Raw genomic sequence first — 21,751 nt, 5'->3', positions numbered from 1 at the left:
ATAGCACAGTAGTATTCCATTATATTGATAAACCCCAACTTGTTCAGCTATTCTGATGGGCATTCCCTCAATTTCCAATTCTTTGCCACCACAGAAAAACTACTATGAATATTTTTGTGCATATGGGTCCTTTTCCCTTTTTTGTGATCTCTTTGGGATACAGACCTAGTAGTGGTATTGCTGGGTCAAAGGGTATACACAGTTGGATTGCCCTTTGGGCATAGTTCTGAATTGCTCTCCAGAATGGTTGGATCGGGTCGACTAGGTTGATCAGTGAATAGAGCACCAGCCCTGGAGTTAGGAGGACCTGTGTTGAAATGTGGCCTCAGATACTTAACACTTACTAATCGTGTGACCTTGGGCAAGTCACTTAACCCCAATTGCCCTGTCTCCCCCCCCCCCAAAAAAAAAACCAAACCAGAATAGTTGGATCAATCCACAACTCCATGAACAATGCATTATTGGGACCTTCTTTTATAATAGCTTGTATGAGGATTCACGGTAACTTGGAATCAGAAGTTCCTTCAAGTTTTTCTAATACAGGTTTTAACTCCCTTAAGCAAGGGAGCAGTTGTCTCCTTATAATTTATCAGAGGAAAGTCCCTTGTGGATGCCATCTGATTTTTTTGTTGTCAGTTTCTGTTTCCCTCACTGTGAGGTCATGTAGAGAAGGTTATGCAGTGTTTCTCCTAATTACTGGTTTCCCAATCAAAAGGGAATAATTATTCTTTATCAAAAGAAAAAGCCTCCACTCTTCCCCTGGGTATTTTCTTGAAATTCATATATTGTGCTTATGCTTAATTGCAAACTAAATATTGAGATTTCTTTATCCTTACAGTGTGGCTTCTTTTTAAAAGTCTGTGACTTTTTCAGTTAAAAATTTAAGTGCATCATAACATTTTTCAAACAGATTGGAACAAAACATAAGACTTGAATAGACAGAGAGTAGTTTATCCTCAGTGTACAAGCATCTTGTCTTTCAGTCTGTATGCAGTTTTAGCATAAGGTTCCAGTTTTTAGATTAGAACTTTTATAACTCGTTTTGTGTAGACCTAGTAGTTTAACAGAAGACCAAGCAGAGAAGAAAAATTGTAGAGAAATAAACATAAGTTTAACCCATAATGCTGCTATTTGTATTTTGTTAGTCTACTGAGGTTGCATTCCCATAAATAAAGATAGGAATTTAATAATAAAAGCTAATAGAAATGACAAACATAGTTCAGCCTTGACTGAAATTTTTGGTTCTAAAAATCTGCAAGGTTGCTTCAGCTTTGCTTTTTTTTTTTAGTTAATGCTTGACCCAGTAATTTGACGGTTTATAATGGCTCGCCACATTGCCATTAATTTCATGAGTAGCAATGCATAAAACTAAATGACTTCTGTCCAAATGCCAGAATGTGATGGAAAATTCCCAAATTGTTGATAAACACTTTATAGAAACTGAAAAAGGAAAAGCTGAGCAGAAATCCGTGATAGCAAAGCAGACAGACTTCTAATGAGAAAAGCAGTTTGATTAAATAAATATATTTACACTAAGTTTTTTCAAAGTGTTACCCTTTCTAGAGTTATTAGAATTTTAGAGAATACCACATAATCCAAAGAATTGAATTTCTATTAGAGGAATGTCATGTAGGATAATACTAGAAAGTGAAGAATTTTAGGTTGCCGTGTGAATGAGCTTTTTTTGGTCCAAATTCTGTTTTTAATTTTTATTTTAAACACCCCAAGAAAGAACATTTGCATATACATGGAAGGGAACAAAAAGCAGATTGTATATGAAATCATGACTTTTCCATGACTGATGCCACTTTTTAAAAAGATGTATATAATGAATTCCAAACATCAATTTCAAAACTATCATGATTTTCTGAGCTTCCTTCTTTTCTGTATGTTAAAAAAGTTTCAGTGACCCTCTTTTTTAAAATGTCAGTATTAATAGACCCTCTCCTCCACAGGTAAAAAAGTGAATAAAAGGGTGTTAAATCCTGGTAACAAAGAAGCATATTCAGGCAGAAGGAATCCACACAATGTCCACATGCCAAAACGTACCTTTTTCTGTACTTTGAGTCCATCACCTTTGTCAGGAAGAGAGTGACCTATTTCCTCATGGGTCCTCTGCAGACACGGCTAGTCCTTCTACTGCTGAACATTCATAAGTCTTTGGAAGTTGTTTTTATTTACAATGTTGTCCTGGTGTAAATTGTTCTGCTTCTTCTCCCTTTACTCCACATCATACTACCTAGGATCCTCTACAGTAGTCTTTTGTCTTTTCTTATGGTATAGTGTTATTCTGTTACATTTATGTACCATGGTTTGCTCAGGCACTCCTCAGTTGTTGAGCACCCTCCTGGATTCTAGTTCTTTTTTTTTTCTTTTAATTCCCACTTCCAGATCAAAATATTTTGCTTATGACTCTTCCCTCCCCAATACTATCCTCCCTCTTAATCCCTCATCCCTAATTGTTCCCTGTTTTAAAAAAAAAATTTACTTTGAACTTAAATACCAAAAAAAGAGAATTTCTGTGCACACAACAGAACACAAAACCAGGATTCTTTTTAAAACAGTAAGTTTCCATTTCAAAGTGCTTGCTTTAATATATGTGTATGCATATACACATATATGTATATGTGTATAAATTGTACACATTACTTTCAAGCTGTTCTGCTTGAAGTAAATCCTTCTGAATTTCATGATCTCTTTTGTGCAGTTAAAATAAATGTTTTGGTGATTCTTTTTTTTTTTTAATAGTGTTAGAAGTGGCTGGGAGGAGGACATCACTTTTATTTTAGTTTGAATTCTATTTTAATTTTCAATTCCAAAGTCTTTCCCTCTCTCCACCCTTTACTCACACATTGAGAAGGCAAAAAATACAATTACCCATGATTCATGTGAAGTCATGCAAAACATATTTCCACATTAACTATGTTGCCAAAAAAAAAAAAAAAAAACCCAAGCCACTAAACCCAAGAAAAATAAAGTAAAAAAAAATATGTTTTAGTTTGCATTCAAATTTCATCAGTTTTCTGTCTGAAGGTAGATGACATTTTTCATCATGAATCCTTTGGAATTGTCATGGATCATTTTCTTGATCAAAGCAGCTAAATCTTTCACTTTTGATTATTGTTGCAATATTGCTATTACTATATATAATGTTTTCTTAGGTCTGCTCCCTTCACTTTGTGTCAGTTCATATAGGTCTTCCCAGGAACCATCCCCCTCATTTCTTTTAACACAACAGTATTCCATCACAATCATATGCCATAGCTTGTTCAGTCGTTCTCAGTTGATGATCATCCCCTTAATTTCCAATTCTTTGCCACCACAGAAAGAGCTGCTATAAATATTTTTATACAAGTAGGTCTTTTTCCTTTTTCTTTGATCTCTTTGGGATATAGACTTAGTAGTAGTGTTTGCTGGGTCAGAGGTTGTACACAATTTTCTAGCACTTTGGGCATAGTTCCAGATTGTTCTCCAGAATAGTTAGTACAGTTCACAACTCCACCAACAGTGCATTAGTGTCCCTATTTTTCTATATCTCCTACAGCATTTTGTCATTTTCCTTTTCTGTCATGTTAACCAATCTCATAAGTGTAAGATCATATCTTGGAGTTTTTAAAAAATTTTGCATTTTCTAATTGTCTGGTTACTTAGAGCATTTTTAAATCTATTGATAGCTCAGATTTCTTCTGAAAATTGTGAGGGGCCATCATCATTACTAACCTCCCCTTTTACCTCAATTTTTAAAACTAGAAAGAAAGAAAAAAGAACCTATGTACTAAACAAGCCTAGATAAACAAAATGAATTCAGATACTAGCTATGTCAAAAATGTTTGTCTCTTTCTGTATTTTGTGTCCATCACTTCTCTGTCATTGTCAGGTGAGTAACATACCTCATCATTGGTCCTCTGAAACATGGAAACATGGTTGGACATTGCATTGATAAGAGTTTTTAAGTCTTTCACAAATATTTTTTAGTGTTGTTGTCTTTGTAAAAATTGTTCTTCTGTTCGGCTATCTTTCATTCTCCATCACTTCCAAAGATTCTCTACAGTTGTCTCTTTTGTCATTTCTTATGGCAAAATCATATCACATTAAATTAATATACTGTTATTTATTAAGCCATTCCCCACTTGTGTTGGAGGCAATTTAAAGCAACTCCTCAGAGTCTAGTTTTTTTTTTTAATATTTTACTCCTCTCTTCAGATAAGAATATTTGTTTTGCTTATAACTATTCCCTCCCCCAGTATTATCCTCTTTAATCTTAATCCCTTTCTATCCATGTTTTTTTCCATCTTGAGTCTGATGTAGTTCTACACTAAAATTTTGTTTGTGTATGTTTGTTCAGCTCATTGTTGTTTGGTTCAGATAAGAATAAAGTTTCTGTATGACCTTTGGCAAGTCACTTAACCCCAATTGCCCTGCTTTTCCCCCTCCAAAAAAGCAAAAATTTAAAAATTAAAAAAAAAAAAAGTAAGGTTCATCTGATGCTTGCTCACCTTTATTTATCCTATACTCTTTTCACCTACCCCAGTTATAAGAAATAGCATGTTCCACTCCCTTTTCCTTTTTTCTACACTATATATTCCTTATATTCTCATTTCTCTTTTTTCACTTAAAATACTCAAAATAGAACTGATCCTCCCCCAGGGCCTCTGTTTTTCTTAAATTTCCTCAATACCTTTTGAAGGCTCTAAAAGGACACTTTTCTTTTCCTCCTATTAGAATGTTAGTACTACATCATCCTTATAAATCCTTTTATTTGCTCAAAGAAATTTACCTTTCTAGATTTCTCTTGCCTCTTGTGTTTGGCCTTTACATCAGAAACCCTTACAAGTCCTCTGTACCTTTAAAGGTCCATTTTTTCCTCTCAGCTTTGTAGGGTATGTTATTCTTGGTTGTAAGCCTGTATCTTTTGATTTTGAAATATTGTATTCTAAGAGCCCTCTTGTTTGTAGTAGAAGCTACTAAGTCTTGTGTGATCCTGACTCTGGCTCTTTGGTACATGAACTGCTTTTTTCTGTATCCTTGCAGAATTTTTTCTTTCATGTGAGAATTCTGAATTTTAGCTGTACATTACTACAGCTTTTTCTTTTGGGGGTTTTTGTTGAGGAACTGATTGGTGGATTTTTCTGTCTTTACCCCCTAGTTCTAATAGATTAGTTTTCACGTATGATTTCTTTAAATATAATGTCTAGGATTTTTTTTTTAAAGCATGATTTTCAGGGAGTTTATTGATTCTTAAATTACCCCCCTTTTGACCTGTTTGTCAGACTAGCTATTTTTTATATCAGCTCTTACATTAAAATTTTTTTTTATCATTTGATTTTGTTTTAATATTTCTTTCTGACTTAAAGAGTCATTGATTTCTGTTTAGTTAGAATAAACTTTCTTGAGTAGAGTACCATTTCATAAGCTATTTTATTCTCTTTCCCCTTCTTTCCTCCCATTTTTGTTTCATTTAAATTATCTTTTGCTTAATTTCTTCTAAGTATCCTTAGTATTTATGTGGTCTATGTGGAAAATCCATTTTTTTTCCCTTTGAGTCATTGTAGTTGTTACAGAGTTATTCTCTCCTTTTAATGCTAGATCTTTGAGCATCTCTAGATCCACTATATTTTTTTTTCCTATAGGTTGGTGTTTGATTTACTTACCTCTTCAGCTTTAGTTCATGATTCGAGGCTTTGTGCTAGGGCCAGACTCAAGGCTTTTTGTGGTGGTGATTAGATCTGATTTGTCTTACCCTGGATCCATTAACTTTCTCCTCTTGGGGTTAGGGGGCTCCTTGAACCTGATCTTTGAGGTTCAGAATGCCTGTCATTCAGTGTTGATTCCTAGATGTCCTAGTCTATGCGCTGCTGTGCTGCTCTGCTCTCCGCTTTGCCCACATTGGTTACTTCTGCTACCCAGATGCCCTGAGCTTTCTTTTGGAGCCTTCCACTCTTGCTGTGTCCAATACAGTGCTCCCAGATTACACATGTCTCTGATAACTATGGGAGGCTATAGGCTTGCTTGTCGGTGGTGGCCTAGCCTTCTTAGCTATTTCCCATGGGCTGCTGGCTGTGTGTTGTTGTTGTCATCGTTGTTTGGTACAGTTCTGGGGAAGAAGAAATCACTCGCTGTCATTTCTTATTAGATTTCTGGATCATTTGATCTAATGTGACTTTCCAGGTTCCTGTAGTAGGTGAGGGGAAACCCGGTAGCCTGCCTCCATTCAGCCAGGCATTTGGGCCAGAAAACCATATGTGAGTGTTTTTGACAAGAGGTCTTCCCATCACTTCTTAAATCATGGTCCTTTATGTATCTCATATGGCCAACCCTAGCTAAAATAGCTCTTTCATAAATACTGCCTGACTGCTTTTCATTTTCTTGTCTTCTGAGTCTTTTTATTCTTGAAACTGGCCATCATCAGTAACATCATCAGCAACCTGCTTGTTAACTTGCTTCTACCTGCTCTCCTTTTGCTTCTAAATATTTATATCTGCAAATTTCTGTTGTATGTTAGAACAAACTTAGATATAGAACCTTGTTTAGATTGTGCTATCACCTCCTTATTCATCAAATATTTATTACTCACTCTGCAAAATTCACAGATGCTTGCAATAGAAAGAAAGAACAATGCCCCTGCCATCAAAGAGTTTTCTGTTTAGTGGCTAATTATATTAGGTCACTGAATGGTTATAACTCAATATTTTCAATATGAAGATTGAAACCTTAGCTTTCTGTATTAATTTTTAAAAGAAACAATTCTCAAGTCAAGACAAGTTTCCCAAGGGTGTTAAAAAGAAAAGGATTGTCATGTTGATGAGAGATCAGACTTGTTCTTATCCTCTGTGGTCAGAACGAGGATCATGGAACAGAAAGGCAGAGAGTAAATTTAGATTTGATGCTGTGGGCCCCCTCCAGACAGGGAAGGTCCCCTTCACTGAGGTTCTTTGAGCAAAGCTCAGAGGTGTTTTCTTTTTTTTTTTTTTTAAAGCAATCGCGTTTAAGCAACTTTCTCAAGGTTAAACGGCCAGTTATTTCTGGGTGTGGTGCTGAGTGTCTGAGCCCGGGACCTGATCCAGGTCATCCCAACACCGGAGCCAGTGCTCTTACTCGCTGAGCCACCTGGCTGCCCCTAAGCAATTGGGGTTAAATAACTTGCTCAAGGTTACACGGCCAGGTGTTTCTGGGTGGGTGCTAAGTGTCTGAGCCTGGGATTCGATCTCCAGGTCTTCTCAACACTGGAGCCGGTGCTCTTACTCGCTGTGCTACCTGGCCGCCCCTCAGAGATGTTTTCAAGGCCTTTATCAGCTAAGTTCCTTTCCAATGCCATGAGTCTCTTCTTAGATGTACAGGGACAGATACTTACTTTATTTCCCTTCCTTTTGTGCCATCCCATTCCCAAATGTCAAATGAAAAGTTTTGCTAGAATTATTTTTTATATTAGTTATAAGATTTTGTATGAATAGTCAAAAGATCCTCTATGCTTTCTGCCTCTGTCTTTCTTTGTCTGTAAACATTGTGTATCCCCTAGTAGAGTGTTAGCTCTTTGGATTGGGGCAGAACTTTTGTTTTTGTTTTTGTATCTTTAGCATCAGCATAATGCTTTGCATGGATGCTCATTATTTTTGAGTTAAATTGAATTAATACACATTATGTATTGTTCCTTCCATGTGAATAGACTTGCTCTGCCTGATCTCAGATGACAGAATAGAGGCAGTGAGTAGAAGTTGCAAAAAGGGAGATTTTAGTTTATTGTAAGGGAAAGCTGTTCAACAATAATAACTATCCACAAATAGAATGGGCTTACGCAGGAGGAAGTGGATACTCTGAGGTTTTCAAATGAAGGCTAAATGACTACTTGTTAGGTTATTGAGGAGATTTTTGTTCAGGTATGGGTTGGGCTAGAGACCTTCTGAGCCCTCCTGAGATTCTGGGATTTTTCTTTGTACAACACATTCAGACTCTTGTGTTTTGGAAACATTATAGGTATTTTACTGTTCCTTTTGAAAATTGCCTTTAATTTGAGCTATTGCTCAAGCTGAAAAATGAGTCATCTGTCTTTGTTTTAAGAATTTTTTTCTTGGTAGGAAATTCGGCGTCTTCATCAGTATGTTAAGTTTGCTGTCCAAGATGTGAATGATGTTCTAGACCTGGAGTGGGACAGACATCTGGAAGAGAAGAAGAAACAAAAGTGCGTGTTGATAGGATGACAAATCTCTTTTTAATTTTTTTTTAAGCAATCGGGGTTAAGTAACTTGCTCAAGGTTACACAGCCAGTTATTTCTGGGTGTGGTGCTGAGTATCTGAGCCCAGGATTCGATCTCTAGGTCATCCTGACACTGGAGCCAGTGCTCTTACTCGCTGAGCCACCTGGCCACCCCGACAAATCTCTTTATTCCCCTTAGTGATGGCTCCTCTGTCCTCTATTACATCTTTCAGATAATCTAGATGACGCTTCTGTTAATCCCCTCTCCAAATGTTTCCTTGGCTTTAGAGTGCTCCACTGAAATACTCAACTGGGAAATGATAACTGACCCACAGTTATCTAGGGAGACATTCAGCCAACTCTAGTCTATTCAAGGATAATTGGTTTGGGGGCGCATGAAGCAGTTAGGAGGAGTGGGAGAGAAAGAAGGCTTGAAAATACAATGCAATATGAAATCATTTGGTATGTGGTTGTCATAAAGTAATCCAGTCATCCCTAAAATTTTAAAGGTTTCTTATTACTGTCAACAGGCGCCTGCTTGTTCCAGAGCGAGAGACACTATTTAACACTCTTGCCAACAACCGGGAAATAATCAACCAGCAGAGGAAGAGGTTGAATCACCTAGTGGACAGTTTACAGCAGCTCCGACTTTATAACCAGACTTCTCAGTGGAGCATACCCAATGAGAGCCCTTCTCAGAGCAGCAGTCAAAGGTATGTGGGTAAACAGGGAGTGGAGTGGAATGGGTCTTTGGGGTGACTTTTCCAGAATTGTGTTATATGAGGATTATATGAGACAGATAGCTGACAGGATGAGGGTACTTCCTCCGGAGGCATTTTATCAAAGGCTTCAGACTATATCTTCTTATGGCATTCATTTGTTCCATAATTACTCTGTATTTTATTTTATTTTTTTAAGTAATTGAGGTTAAGTAACTTGCTCAAGGTTACACGGCCAGGTGTTTCTGGGTGGGTGCTAAGTGTCTGAGCCCAGATTTGATCCCAGGTCATCCTGACTCTGGGACCGGTGCTCTTACTCGCTGAGCCACCTGGCCGCCCCATTTACTCTGTATTTTAAATAAACATGATTATGCAGTGGGCTGATATCTTGCTTTATGGTAATAGCATCTGAGCCCCCCAGATAGCACCTTTCAATTCTTTTTTGAACCTGATTTAAAGAATTTAGTGGAGGTTTTTTATGTGATAGATGAATTCATTCAGTATACCATTCTTAGCTGAAATAGTGGTTCTGAACCTTTTCCAGTGAGTTTCTTTTAAATTACAAAAAAAATTGTGGATTACCTTCCTCATCCCATTTATTGATTATGAAATTGTGATTACAAAAAAACGCTATGAATTCAGTAATGCTTTTAAATTGATTTGTATTTTATCATACCAGTGTCTAATAGCTAACAATAATAACTAACATTCCTATAGTACATAAATATGCCAGATACTGTGCTAAGCGCTTTACAATTATTATCTCATTTGATCCTGCATGACAACCTTGAGGTAGGTGTTAGTATTATCCTCATTTTACAGATGAGGAAACTGAGGCAAATAGAGATTAAGTAACTTGTTCAAGGTCACATAACTAATAGATGTCTGATTTAGATTTGAATTCAGGTCTTCCTGATTCCAGATCCAGTGCTCTATCCACTGCACCACCTTGCTACCCCATCTATTATACACTTAGAAAGTAATATTTACATATGACAAATAATGGTTTTGTGTATTTGTAGAATTTCTTATGAATATGGATTCTTGGGGCTCTCGAACTATGCAAACCCCCTCTATACAGGCACGCACACTCACACTCACACACAGCCCCCCCAAGGATTGGAAACCACTAACTTAGAATTTTGTCTGTTTCCCTGTTTGTTTGCTTTTTAATATAATAAATTGCTCTTTATTTAAAATTTTTTTCATTTAACAAAAATCTACCATCTTTACCTCCCACCACCAGCTCCCAAATAAGAAGAAAAGTAAACCTCTTATTACAGATGTGAATAGTCAAGCAAAACAAATTCCTTTATTCAACAAAGAAATGTTTCATTCTGTGCTCTGAATCCTTATCTTACCTTTTATCAAGACATTGATAGTAAGTTTCATTATGAATCCTCTGGGATCATGGTTGATCATTATGCTGATCAGAGTTCTGAAGTTTTTCAAAGTTATTTGTCTTTACAATATTGTTGTCATTTTTATAAATTGTTGTGGTTTTGCTTACTTTACATTAGTCCACAATAGTCTTCCCAGGTTTCTCTTAAACCACCATATTTCTGTACCATGACTTGTTTAACCATTCCTTAATTGATAGGCACTCCCTCAATTTTCTGTTCTTTGTCACTGCAAAAAGAGTTATAAATATTTTTTGGACATCTTTGTTTTGCACAGAGCTAAATCCTCCTTTTATCTAACCTCTCTTCTAGTCTTCCTTTCTTCCCTTTCCCTCCTTTTATTATTTTTTTTTTTAGTGGGGAAGGCAGGGCAATTGGGGTTAAGTGACTAGCCCAAGGTTACACAGCTAAGTAAGTCTTAAGTGTTTGAGGTCGGATTTGAACTCAAGTCCTCCAGACTCCAGGGCTGGTGCTCTATTCACTGTGCCATCTAGCCACCCCTAAAATGTATTTCTTTACCCAAGTGTGTGTATGTATTCTTCTCTCCTTTGACTAGTTCAGATAAGTGAATTCCCAGGAATTCTAATTGAATTTGTGTCTAAGCCACATTTCCTTTCAGCTTTACTTGTAGATGTCTTGAAGTCATTCTCTTCTTTGTGTTTTGAGTGCCCTGGTTACCATAATAATAGCCTTTTATGATGAGATTCTTTTTTGTTTGATGATTCTTCTAGCTTGGGGTTGGGCTTTGGGCTTTTCGCCCTTCTGGAAGGAATGTCTTTGCTAGTCCTGCTGGTTCCTTCTTGGGATATTGAGTGTTGTGTTTTCAGTGCTTTCAGTGTTCTGATCCAGAGCAAAGTCTCAGATGAGTGAGTATCAGCCTTTCTTCCTATACTTTCCTCTTTGTTTATATCTACTTCTTATAACCTGTTGAAGTGAGCCAATTTCCCCTAACCTTACTCTCTTTCCCTCTCTCCATTCCTTTCCATTCTTTTTTAATATCAGGAGGTCTCATATAACCACTCCCAGGCCTTCTGTCTAATTAGACTCCCTCTGTGAACCCACATGTTGGTAGGGTTCTTTGGGGATTTAGGTATGATCTCTCATAAGCAGTTTATCTTTGTTTAGTTCATTCATATATACTTTTTTTTCATGTTTACTTTTCATGTTTCATACTTTACTTTTCATGTTTACGTGAGTCCTTATTTTCACTCACATTTTCTATGTAGCTCAGGTTTTTTTCATCAGGAATGGTCAGGTTTCCTCTCTTTCATTAAAGATCCATTTTTCCCCCATCTGTTATGCTGGATAATTTATTCTGGATTATAACCCTATATCCTTTGTCTTCTGGAATATTATATTTTAAGCTCTTGACTTCTTTATAATGTTGGCCTCTAAATCCTATGTAATCTTGGCTGTGGTTCCTGAGTACTTGAATTCTTTCTTTCTGGCTATTGCAGTATTTTTTTTTTCATTAATGTGGAAGCTCTGGATTTTAGCTATAATTCTCCTCAATTTTCATTTGGGGGATTCTTTCAGGAGGAATGACTGGTAGATTCTTTGTTTTTCTACTTTGCCCTCTAGTTCTAAGAGATCTGGGCAATTTTCTTAAGATTTCATGAAATGTAATGTCTAGGCTCTTTTTTTGGCGGGGGCCTCATCATGGCTTTCGGGTATTCCAATGATTCTTAAATTCTCCTTGATCTGTTTTCTGAGTTAGACTTGGTGGGGAGGGGGTTGTTTTGGGGTTGGTTGGTTGGTTGTTTTTTGCTATGAGATACCTTACATTATCTTCTATTTTTTTCAGTCTTTAAATTTTGTTTTAATGTTTCTTGTTGTCTAATGGCGTCATTAGCTTCTGTTTTGTCAGGTAGTTTGTTGCTTAGGTAAGGTTTTGTACCTCTTGTGCCAAACTGTTAAGATTATCTTTCCAGGGGCGGCCAGGTGGTGCAGTGAGTAAGAGCACCGGCTTTGGAGTCGGGAGACTTGGGATCGGTTCCGGCCTCAGATACTTAGCACCCACACAAAATAACTGGCCATGTAAAACCTTGAGCAAGTTACTTAACCCCAATTGCTTTATTTAAAAAAAAAGTTACCTTTCCATTTCTTTTTTTTGTCATCTAACACTCTAATTTAGAAAAACAATTTTAAACTCTTTCCCAGGAATTCTAATCCATAATAGCTTTTTGTGGTGAGATTCTTTTTTGTTTGATGACTCTTCTAGCTTAGGGCTGGGCTTTTCATCCTTCTGGAAGGAATGTCTTTGCTAGTCCTGCTGGTTCCTTCTTGGGATATTGAGTGTTGTGTTTTCAGTGCTTTCAGTATTCTGATCCAGAGCAAAGTCTGATTGCTGCCCTAGCAGCCTCAGTTGTACAATTTCCTAGCCTGGGTTTTGCATCTGAGCAATGAACCTGCTCCAGTCGAAATTCCAGTAGACTGCTGCTGGATTCAGCCATAAACATCTAGCTAGAAAGCTCTGTTGGCTCAGTGACAGAGCAGTAGGCTTCCCTTTGGGCTAGGATATGTGCCATGATTATTCTTATGTAGGCTTCAGACTGGTACGAAACTAGAACTGAGACTGTGCTCTCCTCTTGGGTCAGAACCATGCAGCTACCATTTGCTTCTAAATTTACTTCTTGCTCAGTATGTAGCAAAGGGCCAGTGACCGCCTCTCAACCTGGAATGCCATCCCTAGGTGCAAGTCTCCTTAGTCCATCCTTGATATATGGCCCAGAAGTGGGTAGTGAGTGAAAGCTACCAGCTGACCCCTCTTCTGTACCCTACATAAGTTTAGGGTTCTCTCTGCTGGATTTAGGCCCTCTTTTTGCCATATTGCATAGTCTCTTTCTGAGCTAGAATGCTTTGCCACATGCTGCTAGCCCATATCCCACACTGCCATTTTGTGCAGACCTCTCTGTCTCCCTATGCCAACCTGGGCTGGAAAAAAATGCTTTTCTTTCCTTGCATTTTCCTATCATTGTTAGGTCTGGTGTGTTTTCTAGATCTGTTTGGAGAAACTCGGGGTGGAGGAGGGAGAGCTCATGGTGCATCTGCTGCCCCACCTCTCTAGCTTCACTGTTGCAGGTGGCTGGGCCAGTGGTTTGTGATAATTCTACACTTTTGGTTCCCTTTATATCACATTCAATTTATTAAAGGGAAGATAAACTCCTTGGCTCAAGCAGGGTTAGTGTGACTTTCTGTTACCTCTAGGGTAAAATTTAAACACATTTATTTGGCACTAAAAGCCCTTCACATTCAGGCTGCAGCCTCTTTCTGGGTGATTACTCCTTATTTTCCCTCATGCGCTTTGAGTTCCAGGCCATTTGACCTTTTGCTGTGCCCCATACACATTGTATTTCCCAGCTGCCTTTGAAAAGCCTGTCTCCGGCGGTGCCTGGAACATTCTTGCTCCTCACCTCCATTTCTGAGTACTCCTAGGTCTTTTCAAGATTTAGCTCAACTACCACCTCCTACATGAGGCCTTTTCTGATTCTCTTCCTAGTTAGGCTTTTCTTCTCCAACCCAGTTACTTGATATTTTGTGTGAATCTTGGATTTACTTTTCTTTACACATGTTGTAACATCCATCTCTTCATAAATTTTTTGAGGGAAGATAACTGTTTTTGTTTTTATATCCCCAGTATCTGACACAGATTGGGTGCCTTCTAAAAGCTGAATTGGGTTTTCAGTGCATGATATGATTCTGTATGATCTTCCGCCTTTTTTCAGCTTTGACAGTGACCTTGAAAGCCTGCGCAATGCTTTAATGAAAACGACCATTGAATCTCACACCAAACCACTACCCAAAATTCCAGGTAAGATAATTCCTCTTTCAACTTTTTCTTCTATTTTATGTTCTGAATATATTTTTTAACCAACTCTTGAGCATTTACAAGTTAATATGATTTTTTGCAGCTAAACTGTCCCCTGTGAAACAGGCACAGCTGAGGAATTTTTTGGCCAAAAGGAAGACCCCACCAATAAGATCCACTGCACCAGGTAGACAAAACTTTTTATAAATCAGAAGGTCAGAGCTGCAAAATAGGATAGATTTAGAGTAGGACCTTAAACTGAGACCTTAATGAATGTCCTTTGAATTTCTTTGTGTAAGGAATGGGGAGAATGTTTTGACTAGAAAGAAAATGTTTGTGTCAGGAATCTGTTGTGGGGGGAGGGAGGGTCTAGAGCACAGAACTTTACTTTGTCTCAGTCTGAGACAGAGTAAGGAACAAAGTTTACATATGCTAAATGATAGCCACTGAGCATTCAGTGTGAAGAAATATTTACCTTAAAAATTCAGATAATTGAATAAAAACTTTTCCCTGCCTTTGAGTTATCTGGATAGTTTAACATTTCCACTTTGCTTTCTATATACAAAAACAACTTCATTCCAGATCTGAAATTAAAATCTACCATACCTTTGACAATCTTGCTTCTAGTCAGAACTCCTGTTTATTCTTTCAAGTGTTATTCAATAATTGAAGAAAACTAAAGAGAAGTTAGTTTTGATTTTTTAAATTTGATTTTGCGTGCTGGGTTAAATTTTTTTTTCAGTAGTAATCCAGCTCAATAACCGTGTAATTACTATCCATAAAAAAAGTATGCCTTGAGATTTCCTTGTTTTTTGAAGCATATTATTTTGAGCATAACTATTTCAATTATCATATAAGTGTTAAATATCCATTTGTAGTTTTAGTAAGAACTGGCATTTAATACTACCCTAGTAGCATACTGCTTTCCATGTGTAAGTACCTAGCTAAATAAGGAGACAGATGCCCATCACTGGTAGTCTGGGCCACATGGCTGTGAATTCTATTGTAATATAGCAGCCTGTGATGGAAAGAAAAATATAAACTAGCCTTCATTCATGTGCAGTCCTGTTCCATTTTTGTAGCAGTATGGCAGTATTGAAAAAGACAGCAGGGGGTGCTAAGAATCAAATACTTAAAGCCAGGTGCTCAGCCTTCTGTGTATCATGGATCATTTGATAGTCTGGTAATACCTGTGGACCCTTCTCCATATATTTTTAAATGCATAAAATATATAGGATTACAAAGAAACCAGTCATATTGAAATGCAGTTATCAGAATCTTTTTTTTTTTAATTTTTTTTTTTAAGCAATTGGGGTTAAGTAACTTGCTCAAGGTTACACGGCCAGTTATTTCTGGGTGTGGTGCTGAGTATCTGAGCCTGGATTTGATCCAGGTCATCCCGACACTGGAGCCGGTGCTCTTACTCGCTGAGCCACCTGGCCGCCCCTCTATCAGAATCTTTTTTAAAAACAACTTCACAGATCTCAAGTTCAGAATCCCTACTTTGGACTGTCTTTAAACATCATCTTAGTTATTGGTATTCTAAATGGTATTGGATCCTTATCCAAGGACTGAGGGGATGTACTACTAGATGAATTGAATTTTGTCAATCTTGACAGTCTCCACATATTGAAACTAGAAGACAAAAGGAAATCACAACTGAAAGAAAGGATGGTTCACATCTGAAAGACAAATGAAAGAGTTAGTAGAATTGGCTTTATTGTCCATCCACAGACAACATGAAATATTTCATGGGACATTTGGTCATTTCTAATTGCAATATTTAGGATAAGCATTTGCAAAAAAAAAAAGGGCACTTTAAAGATAGTTGGAACCTGTGCATAAGCAGCATCATTTGTAAAGAATGAGGAGATGGACAAAACATTCAACATTAAATCAATAGAGTTTAATACTCTGTGACTTTATTGCAGAAGTGCACATAGAGAAAGAATGTTAAAAATGTATTACAAAACATAGTTCAGGAGTAAAAAATGAGAGGTCAAAAACTTAAAGACTAGTCTCCTCTTACCTGGAACTTATACAGGAAGAGAGTCAGAAGGTGTTGGACATGACAAACACCGAATAACTGCTCCAAAAATGAAATAGACTACATTCTGACAAATGGGAAATAAACTGGTTATCAGCATGGGTATGATTTTGAAATCAGTCAGTGATATGCTAAAGGAAAGATCAGAATTAATTACCAAATTAGAAGAAATAGTAAAATGTGACATTCACCTGCAATTGAGGTAGCTCTAATCTATTTAAACATTCTACTGATATGGAATAGTGGATAAAAGATATCTACATCAACTTAGATAGATTATCACTAATTCCTAAGAAAATCAGCCATGAAAAATTAGTCTTCATAAGAGGGAGACCTAAAGAACCTAGAAACTGCCTTAGCCAGCCAGACTTGATCTCCTTAGCAGATGGAGATATGTTAGTGAATAGCAATACCAGTTTAGTGAATAGCAATACCAGTTTAGAATATAAACTCCTTTGCAAATTATCATGGAGGAGAAGGATGGAAAGTAAACAGTATATCCCTAATAAAACAAAAAAATATAAGAAACAAGAAGTTTATAGAAAGTTTAATGCATTTAATTCAAATCATCTTGAAAAAAAGCAGAAAAGGTGAAAAAAATAGAAAAGATCTTTAATAATAATGGTACACTTTTTTCTTCATCATTGACTATGAAGCTACCACTTTTTGACTCAAATATCATAACCCTTTATTGTGTTACATAAGGAAGTAGAAATGGCATTAAAGAAAACAGGAAAAACAGCCAGATTAGGCCAAATATACACAGAAGAATTTGTGCTCAAGGCAACTAATTTTACTGGTGTTGAGGGATCAGTTCCCAAGATATGTTAAAGAAAGGAAGATATTAAGTACTTGGAAAAGACCAAAGACCTTAAATGCTGTCATTTTAAAATGGATACTTTTTAAAAAGCTGAAGGGACAGTGCAGCAATGAAAGTTGATGTTCTGTACCTAATACTTGGAACATTTTGTTGATTTTTTTTGTATGTTTAGAATGCTAAAATGTTTTCCAAACTAAATAAACAGTATTAACATTTACAAAAAACGCCATAGACCTTATTACCAGAAAAAAAGTCACTTGAAAAAACAGTAGTAATTATTAACCCATTTTCCTGCTTTCCCATCTCTACAAAATCTTATAGGAATAATCTACACAAATGTTGGCTACATCCTTGATGGAGGTATGGCAAGGAACAGACTTTGATAAAATTGTGTTTTATGGAAGACTGTAGCCTTACTGTTACACAGTTGACTGAAAGTGATAGAGAATACAAGACTCCATTGTATTTAATATTCCTTGACAATAAAAAATAATTTTCTTTAATAGAGCAAAACACTGCCCTAAAGGCTGTCCTCAATCTATCAAACATTAAGTGTCTACCATGTACCAGGCACTGTACTATAAGCATCAGGGACACAAAAGCATCAAAGGCAGTCCCTGCCATCAGATAGCTCACAGTCTGATAATGGAGGCACCTCCCATGTGTATATCATACAAGATTCCTTTAAAAATGAAACAGTAGATTATTTACCCTCTTAATATAAAGAATAAAATAGAAAGACATATACTTGCTAAAGTAGTCTACTGCTGTCATGGAGACTGTCTTGGTCAGAGTACAGATTGAGAGAGGGATTCCCTATAGATGGTGGGCACTTCCAAATATTCCTTGTTGGAAAGCTAGTGTGTTCATGGCATTAAGCCCTAGAACACACTGAGCCTCCATAATGCGTGACAGTCAGCAAATGTTTATTTAGGCACCTGCCAGGCATTGTTCAAAATGCTGGGGATATAAAGTTTAAAAAAAAGTCCCCCCTTCTCACAGTCTGTTGAGAGCCATAATTACTCAAATGAGCTCAGCCTAATTATCCACACAGGAAATCAAGTGGATGAAGGGTGTCTATTTTTCCGACTGTAATATGTAGCTTCATACAATTGTATATTATAGTCTGGTCCATCAGTACATATCTCTTAGGCAGTCATTGTGTATATACAATGAACTGACTCCAGAATTAGACAGAAAGAGAAGAGAGGACTAGACCTTTGGGAAATTACATAATAGTTTTAATGAGTCCAAACTTCTCTCTGAAACGAAAACCAGCTTTTTAACACTAGTATTATTACAGTGATACTTCAAGGCTTTGATCCATAGAATACCTCAATTTATGAAAAATTTAAATAGTAGGTCACTAAAAGAAATGGACGGGCTCATGTTGGACATGAATAGGCTATTGCTTGTTACCAAAAAGGATTTTTGACGAGAAGCACAATATAAAGAATTGATATCCAAGAGATTTCCAGCTAGAAAAGGAGATGGATCGTTTGTGTAATGAAAGCAAGGGATACCTTGTAGATAATTTCCTTGTTCCCTTGTAATTGACACAATGTTAAGAGATGTAGCAGAATGTCAGCATATTGCATAGACCTCAAGTGGTGAAATGAAAAAGTGCCCTGGCTCTAGAACCAGAGGACCTGGGTTCAGATCCTCTTTTCAATGCTTACTGTCTCTGTGACCATGGACAAGTCACTTAAGTTGCCTCAGTCTAAGTTTCCTCATTTATAAAATTAGGGGGTTGGAATGGATGGCCTCTAAGATGCAGTAGTCTCTAGATCACTGATCCTGTGACATGGACAAGAGGTACACAGGATGAGAAGCCTGTCGTAAGCTGTGATCTGAAGCTTTGGAGGGAGTACCCATAAGATGATATTAGAGATTCATCTAAGTATCATTCAGTTTTTTATTTAAGAAGTCTTTCATTAAGGGCTGTTTATATGAGCATAGATCTAGAACCCAAAGGGACCTCAGAAGCCGTCTGGCCCAACCCCTTCATTTTACTGATGAGGCAACCAAGCCTCAAGGAGGTTCAGCTTTGTCCGAGGTCACACATCTAGTAGCTGTCAGAAGTTGAATGTTCTAGTTATGTTAAACAAAGAAGCATGACATATCCTTAAAGGTATCTTCCCCATGGAGTTGATAGTCAATTCGAAGTGTGTATTCTTTGTTGTATTAAGAAAGAACTTTATCCAGAGTCAGCTTCTGCTTCAGTGTGTAAATGCAGCTGCCCTCCAAAAGTCTGGCAGATTCTGAGAAAAGTCCATTTTCTTGCATGATTTGGTTCACAGTTATAATACTATGATGCTTGATCTTTTTATATGTTTCATAGCAGATGAACTTAGTTAGATAGTCATTGCATGAGGTCCTTTGTCCATCCAAGTGTCAGGAAACTGTCTGCAGCATTGGCAATGGTGGCAGCAGAGGGGAGCACGACCATAGTCTCCATGAAGCAGTCACCATTGTTTCTGCAGCAGAAACAGATGCTGCTGCCTTTTCGGATGTCCCTGTCTCCTCCTAGTGATGGAGGAGTAGCCTCAGAAATGGAGGAGACTAGTTGAGGAATAGACCTCTGTCATTCTGGACAATCAGTCTTGGTGGCCCTTGGTCTGCTGAAACTTGTGGAAGGTCATGAGTTAAGGTTATTAGCTGGTGTTGCTACTGCTTCCCTTGGCTTTAGGAATGTTGGCTGGCAGCGTTGTAGACTAGGTCCTTTGCTGAGCCTCTCTCAGGTAACAAATCTCCAGCCGAAGATTCTGCCACTTCTCTTGATCTCTGTGAACATTCACACCCTGTCCCTTCAACCTAGTGCTTAGCTGTGGTGCTATCTGTACACATGCCAGCCCAAATGAGATGCTGCAGAGTGGTGTTCCTGTGAGGCAAAAGCTCATCAGTGAATACTAAACAAATGTATGAAAAAGAAATCTGTAGTTAACCTCTCTCCCTATTCAGCTTCTCTGTATAGCTCTACTAGGTGTCACTCACTGGGTTTGAACTTGATTGTTCAAGTGATGTAGCCTCCAGAGAGGGCCAGGGTTGTTTAGTACCTGCTTTGCAGATTGGCAGGGTTGGGGAGCATCTTCAAGGAGAGTAAGAGCTTGAGGTTAGTGATTTTCATTCATTTCTCTGATTCAAAGAGTCCATTTCCATAGAAGTTTTTTTGTGTGAGTTCAAGTTTATCTATAAACTGTTTGAGACAATCAGGGCTCAGGACACTGATCCCTATCTCTGCGTGGTGCTGTTCTTAAGAAGCAGCCTTGCCAACTTACAGAAACATCTTCTCTGAGCTTCTCCACATACCAGGGAAACTGATCTGTTCCTTTTCCGGCTAATATACTACTGCTCTACATGTGAAAACTTTCCTCTGAAAGTTTCCTCTTGTTTGTAGGCTGTTAGACCAACCAACACTCACTCTCTCACTTTCTCTTGTTTATTTGGCAGTCAGAACGCACTTCTCCCCCACAACTGGGGGCTTTCATAGCAGAGCTAAGACCTAAAATTGGCCTAATTTACGAATGACAACGACAGCTGCTGCCACTTGAAATAGTCATTGAAATGTTTTACACGTAGTTCATGTACTCTAGAACTGGAGACTAATGATTCCCTGCTTCACCCCAATCCTCTGCTATAAAGATGGGGAAAGTGAGGCTCAGAGAGCCAATGTCAAACATTCTAAGTAGGAGAAACAAATTTTTAACCCCAGTCTTTTGACTCCAGAATCAGATTTTTCACTCTTATCAGTGGAGATTCCTTTTGCCCTGCTTTAATTACCTAAAATTGTCACTTGTTTTGGCTTTTTTTTTTTTTAAGCCAGTCTCTCCCGATCGGCCTTCCTATCTCAGAAATATTATGAAGATTTGGATGAAGTGAGCTCCACATCTTCCATTTCCCAGTCTCCGGAGAATGATGATGCTCAGATTCTATACAGAGATGAAGATGTGTTAGTCCAAGTCCCTCGACATGCCTCGGTGGTTCGCACATCTTCTGTCCAGCCCACCCTCTTGCCTCAGGCTCCTCCGTTCACAAAAACTCATCAGCCACTCAGCTCTTCTTCTAGTCTGGTAGGAGGTTTAAGTAAGTAAACAACGATCAAACTTATTTTTCTCGCATTAAGCCTTTGATGTCATGTCATCATATAGAGAGATTTTTAGTCACACCGTACTCCTGCTGATTTACTATTCCCAAATTCCTTGGACTAATAATACTATACCTTCCATTTGTGTCCCCTTTTACATACTTTATCTCTTTCAACAACACTGGGAGGTAGGTAAGGCAGGATTGATTGTCCCTATTTTAAAGTCGATGAGACTGAAGCTCCGGGCAATACAGTACATCACTCAGTGTTACACAACCAGTAAATGACAGAGTGAAACTTTGCACCTGCTACTCTTTCCGTGATGCTGCATTGCCTGTTGCTTCACCCTCTATCTAGTGTCAGCTAACCCTAAGGACTTTTTAACCAATGAAGTAAATAGCATAGTCAACATTCAGAAAAAGAAAGTAGGCACATTTCTCATGTGTTAGGATGTCTCAGTTGTAGCCTATGGACATGCTACTTGCTCTCTAAGGAGCAAGAGGTGTATATTTTCATTTTAATATTTTTATCCTACTAAAGGGACCATTCTGTCCTCTATAACAAAACTGTCAGCTGCAGGTAGGAGTATCCTTACAGGTGACTTCTGATAGAAGTGGTCTTATCATTAGGCTCACATGGGTTAAAAGGGACATGCACACTAAAGTCCGTGGGGCAGCTGACA

At 37.7% G+C, this 21,751-nt stretch overlaps 1 protein-coding gene across 1 annotated transcript in view; it reads left to right on the top strand.

Moving 5' to 3' along the window:
- NUP214 (nucleoporin 214) overlaps positions 1 to 21,751 on the top strand; it is a 101,526-nt gene that overhangs the window by 26,987 nt on the left and 52,788 nt on the right. Inside the window, exons 18-22 of the mRNA XM_069069339.1 lie at positions 8,073 to 8,176; positions 8,722 to 8,904; positions 14,036 to 14,121; positions 14,222 to 14,305; positions 20,805 to 21,068. Of these exons, the coding sequence (XP_068925440.1) occupies positions 8,073 to 8,176; positions 8,722 to 8,904; positions 14,036 to 14,121; positions 14,222 to 14,305; positions 20,805 to 21,068 (721 nt within the window). The remainder of the gene's footprint in view (positions 1 to 8,072; positions 8,177 to 8,721; positions 8,905 to 14,035; positions 14,122 to 14,221; positions 14,306 to 20,804; positions 21,069 to 21,751) is intronic.

Source organism: Petaurus breviceps, unplaced genomic scaffold (assembly GCF_028583685.1).
Source record: "Petaurus breviceps papuanus isolate PSGF00001 unplaced genomic scaffold, PetGlider_PUasm1.0 90779, whole genome shotgun sequence".
Lineage (NCBI taxonomy): Eukaryota > Metazoa > Chordata > Mammalia > Diprotodontia > Petauridae > Petaurus > Petaurus breviceps.
This window is presented reverse-complemented; position numbering and strand designations above follow the sequence as displayed.